Consider the following 4,698-nt stretch of genomic DNA (forward strand, 5'->3'; position numbering starts at 1 on the left):
GAAAATAAGACAAGGTAAAAAATGCTAAAATAATTTTAGCATGAAGAACATCTTTGAAACCAGTACTAAAATGTTCTTCATGATAAAATTATTTTAGCATTTTCTACCTTGTCTTATTTTCAATATGCATATCAACTTGTGTGTTCCTTTCCAACCTTATATATATCTTATATATCTATAATATAAATTGAAGTTGGCCGACCATTGTATTCTTTCTTGTCTTGAGGTTCACGGCCAAATGGCTGGGTGGATTCGCGTGAAAAATGGCACACATGTGGAGACGGGTGCATAGATTGGAACACGCTTTCTATTTTTTCCTAGCTCCCATACTTACAGAGAAAATCGATTAAAACAACCTGTATGCATGCGCATATGTGAGTGTCTGTCACTGAAGCCATTCATACATATATATACATATAATAAATAAATAAACTGAATGATAAATTTCAGTTATCTCTCTCTCTCTCTCTCTTTCTCTTTCTCACGCACACACACACGCACACACACACGCACACACACACGCACACACACACGCGCACACACACACGCACACACACACGCACATACACACACACACATACACATTTCATTTACTCTAAATAAGCCAAGAATTTCTAAAACTGTAATATTCAAAAGGCTTCATTTTTTAATGAAAATTTAAATAAGGCAAATGACAAAAATAAAAGAGGGGTGTGATCAATAACAACATACCAGAAAGGCCAGTAACATCCATTTTGGGGAGATTTCTTGCTTTAAGTACAACAACTGTGAGTCTGTTGGCTGCTGGTTGGTAAGAAAGCGAAACAAGGAGTTCTCCTCGGCCTTGGGTACGAAACTGAAACAGATATTCAGAAAAATTGTCAGCCAAAAATTTATAGAAATTTTGGTTTGAAGAAATGAATTTTTTACCGTAAAAAAATATCGATTAGTTGCTGGTACTAATTGCCTTGTAATTAAACAGTAATATTATGAACTGCTTGCTGCTATAGCTATAAGGATTCCTCAATAAGACATGAAGCCATAATGTTAGAAGGGAGGCAAATGGGAAGTTGTGACAAATATGCTTTACATAAGGTGAATGTGTGGAGGTTTTAATTGGAAATTAAATATCAGAATCTATCTATTCAAATTTCAGATGGAAACTGACCCACCAAATTGTTTGCCCTAGTAATTGATATCATTATCATCATTGCCATCGTCATCAGCATTCTTCTCATTGTCTTACACTTTTTCTACACCACCACCACTGCCACTGCCGCCTCCACCACCACCACTGCCACTGCCGCCTCCACCACCACCACCACCACCACCATCACTACATGTTTTCTTTCTCATGCTAGCACGAGTTGGACAAGTTGTTATTGGCCGAGTCAGTTCTTATTTAGAGTTATTACCCTCTTAGATGGGTTAAGGATTTGGTTGGTGTTAGGAAGGGCATCCAGCTGTAGAAACTCTGCCAAATTAGATTGGAGCCTGGTGTTGCCATCCGGTTTCACCAGTCCTCAGTCAAATCGTCCAACCCATGCTAGCATGGAAAGCGGACGTTAAACGATGATGATGATGATGATGATGATGTATGTTACACATGCTTTTAGCATGTTTTCTATGGATGAATGCCCTTCCTATCACTAGTTATTTTAATCTGTGTATGCATGTATGTGTGAGTGTGTGTTTACATGTATATGCATGCACATGCATGCCCATACAAACACACACATGCATACACACACACATATAAAAAAGATAATGGGTGCGCATGTGTGTGTGTGTGTGTCAGTGTGTGATTGTGTGTGTAGAGAGGCATATATGACACCCAAGTTATGAAATTCATTTCATATAATCATGTGGTTCTGGGTTTGGTCTGACTGTTCAGTACATTGGGCAACTGTCATCTACTGGAGCCCCAGGCTGAATAAATTACCATGTGAAGGAATTTTGTAGGCAAAAATTCCAGAAAGCCTGCTATGTGTGTCATATCTGCCTTTATATACACACAAACACACACACACACACATACACACACACATGCATATATCATACAAGCATAGAAAATTGGATGTAAAAATGAGGGTGATGATGATGATGTCGATAAAAACATGTTTATATATTTTTATTATGAATTAGAAGCAGAGCTAGTGTTGTAAACATTATTGACCACACATACTCAATGTATGTGTCTTCCTTGTTCATCGGTTAGCTGCAGTTTATTTCAGCAGAGATGACTCCTTTACAGTACTCAGTTAAGACACATGAAAGTCATAGACAGGCAACACAACTCACTCCTAATCCTATTAAGGCGTGATGGATACCAATATTTTGCTGGTTTTTGTGGCTTATCAACATCACAAACTTGAATTGAACTGAGGGTGAACAGAATCATGTTATTTGTATATAGTCATTGACTGGTAATTCAGATGAGAGAAACAACTCACCACTAGTCCTGAATGGGATTAGGGGCAAGTTGCCTCTCCTGTCTGTGACTTTCAAGTGTTTTAACACCCAACATTTTGAGGGATTCATCCCCACCATGCTGAACTACAAGCAGTGAACAAGCAAAACACATACACTGCATATGTGCAGTCAATAATGTTTATATATATTTACATATATGTTTATACACATACATATCATGTTTGTTGGAAAAAATAAAATATATATTTTGAAAGCAGCGGCTGTAAATTGAAACTGATACAGAGTAGAGAAAGTTTGCAGTCCTACATGGCATTCAGTCTCTCAAGTGTTTGAGCATTATAAATACACCCAGGACACTCTATGTATGTGTTCTACAAGTAATCAGCTAGCTGCAGTTGAGGCTTTTTCCCTTCAATTGCCAGACTTTGGAACTCTCTTCCATTTCACTGTTTTCCCCCTTCTTATGACCTGATCTCTTTCAAGTCTAAAGTAAATTCCTTCTTTTTGTCTTATTTTTTTCCTTTTTCATAGTCCTTTACACTAAGTGGCTTCTTGCCTTGTTTGGCTCCTGACAAATTTCAATGTAGTTACCACAACTTATATCTGGTGTATCTCGTGATTAGCCTAAGTGAAGTTAAATGCCCCTGAAGCAACTTAAAAGAGACACTGTGCTGTTGATGACAAGCTAACATGTAAAACATGGGGCTCTAGCTTCAAACAGTTATGTTTAAGTTAAAGAAACCTTAGAAGATATGCATTCAAGTTATAGAGATTAATTTTAGCGTGAACATACCAAGTAAAGTCATTACTTAAAACAATACATGAAAATACTCAAGAGTTTTTGAAAAGAAATGCAGTCTCTTACATTAATTAATAAACAGTAACAATCCAGAAAACAATCAAATGTTAAGCAGGTAACAGTAAAACATTGAACAGACAGTCAGGCTAAAAACAGTGAACATCCAATATTAAACAGTGAAAAGAATCTAGCAAGCAATAATACTAATGGTGGAATATTATACCCTCACTCTTTGCAAGAATGTACTTCCATATCTCTGATATGAAACAAATTGAAACTACATGCACAACAACAATAGTCAAAACCATTGTCTACAGTCAAGCCTTTGTAAAATAAAGTATCACGTGCCAAAAGCTAATGGACACCTTCTAAACATGTAGTATCCTTCTGTTACAATACTAGAATATGTGAGCTTCAAATTAATAGACACTGGAAAGATAATATAGCAACTCATGTCCCACAAAGCAACAATTTTGATCAATTTCTAATTAGTTAGAATAGCGGTTCCCAACGTTTTTGCACTCAGGACCCCTTACCCAAAAGCTTGAAACCCATGCAACCCCCTACAATCAACAGCTTGATTTATATTTGAATTAGTCAATCTTATCCCAAGCCATTTTTAGCAAGGTTATGCAACACCCCTGCCAAGGCTTCGCGACTCCACCCCCCACCCAGTGGGTTGAGAACCACTGGTTAGGAACCCCTGAATTAGAACATTGTGTTGTTTAAAGGATTCTCGCGTTGTGTTGTTTATTTCATCAGTATTTTACTCATAGCTTATTTCTAAAACAAAATCAAAATATACTCCTATGATATTTATTCATATATCAGCATTGAAATGACAGTGGCTATGATTTTTCCAAGGGTTGATTAATACCATGAATTAGCTTTGTAAACAAAGTATGAGTGAATATGTGTGTGTGTCTGTGTGGATTCTCTTGTCATGAACGACAAATGAAAGTTCAGTAAATAAAGCAGTAATCATGTTCTATGGACATGAATGTGTCTCTTGAGGCCTACTGATGCCTTGCAAACCTTTAGGCAAATGGAGCAAGTTGAAAAAGGAAATGTGGAAAGCTTCTAACAATACAGAAATGAAAGTTGCAAAACCTATATATGTATTTTGGGTACAAAGACACATTCTCTGAAGATGAGCCTTTGCACCCGAAATATACAAAGGCTTTTCATCTTTCATCTCTGCATCGTTAGAAACTTTCCTTATTTCCCTTTTCATTTATTATTCTACTTCTGTACTACAATACTCTTATCATATATGTATGTGTGTGTGTGTGTGTGTGTGTGTGTATATATATATATATATATATATATATATAGAGGCATCAAGCTGTTAGATCAGGTTATGAAAGTTACAGAGAGGGTCATAGCCCAACTAATTAGGGAGCGAATCAATTTAGATGAGATGCAGTTTGGGTTCGTGCCAGGTAAAAGCACTACTGATGCCTTATTTCTAGTGAGACAGTTGCAGG

General features: G+C 36.8%; 1 protein-coding gene across 1 annotated transcript in view; it reads right to left on the bottom strand.

The window, feature by feature from the left end:
• The window catches only part of LOC106884495 (synaptotagmin-11), a 111,163-nt gene that overhangs the window by 1,621 nt on the left and 104,844 nt on the right, over window positions 1–4,698 (bottom strand). The window contains exon 4 of the mRNA XM_014935916.2: window positions 712–835. Within this exon, the coding sequence (XP_014791402.1) occupies window positions 712–835 (124 nt within the window). The remainder of the gene's footprint in view (window positions 1–711; window positions 836–4,698) is intronic.

This window comes from Octopus bimaculoides, chromosome 2 (genome assembly GCF_001194135.2).
Source record: "Octopus bimaculoides isolate UCB-OBI-ISO-001 chromosome 2, ASM119413v2, whole genome shotgun sequence".
NCBI lineage: Eukaryota > Metazoa > Mollusca > Cephalopoda > Octopoda > Octopodidae > Octopus > Octopus bimaculoides.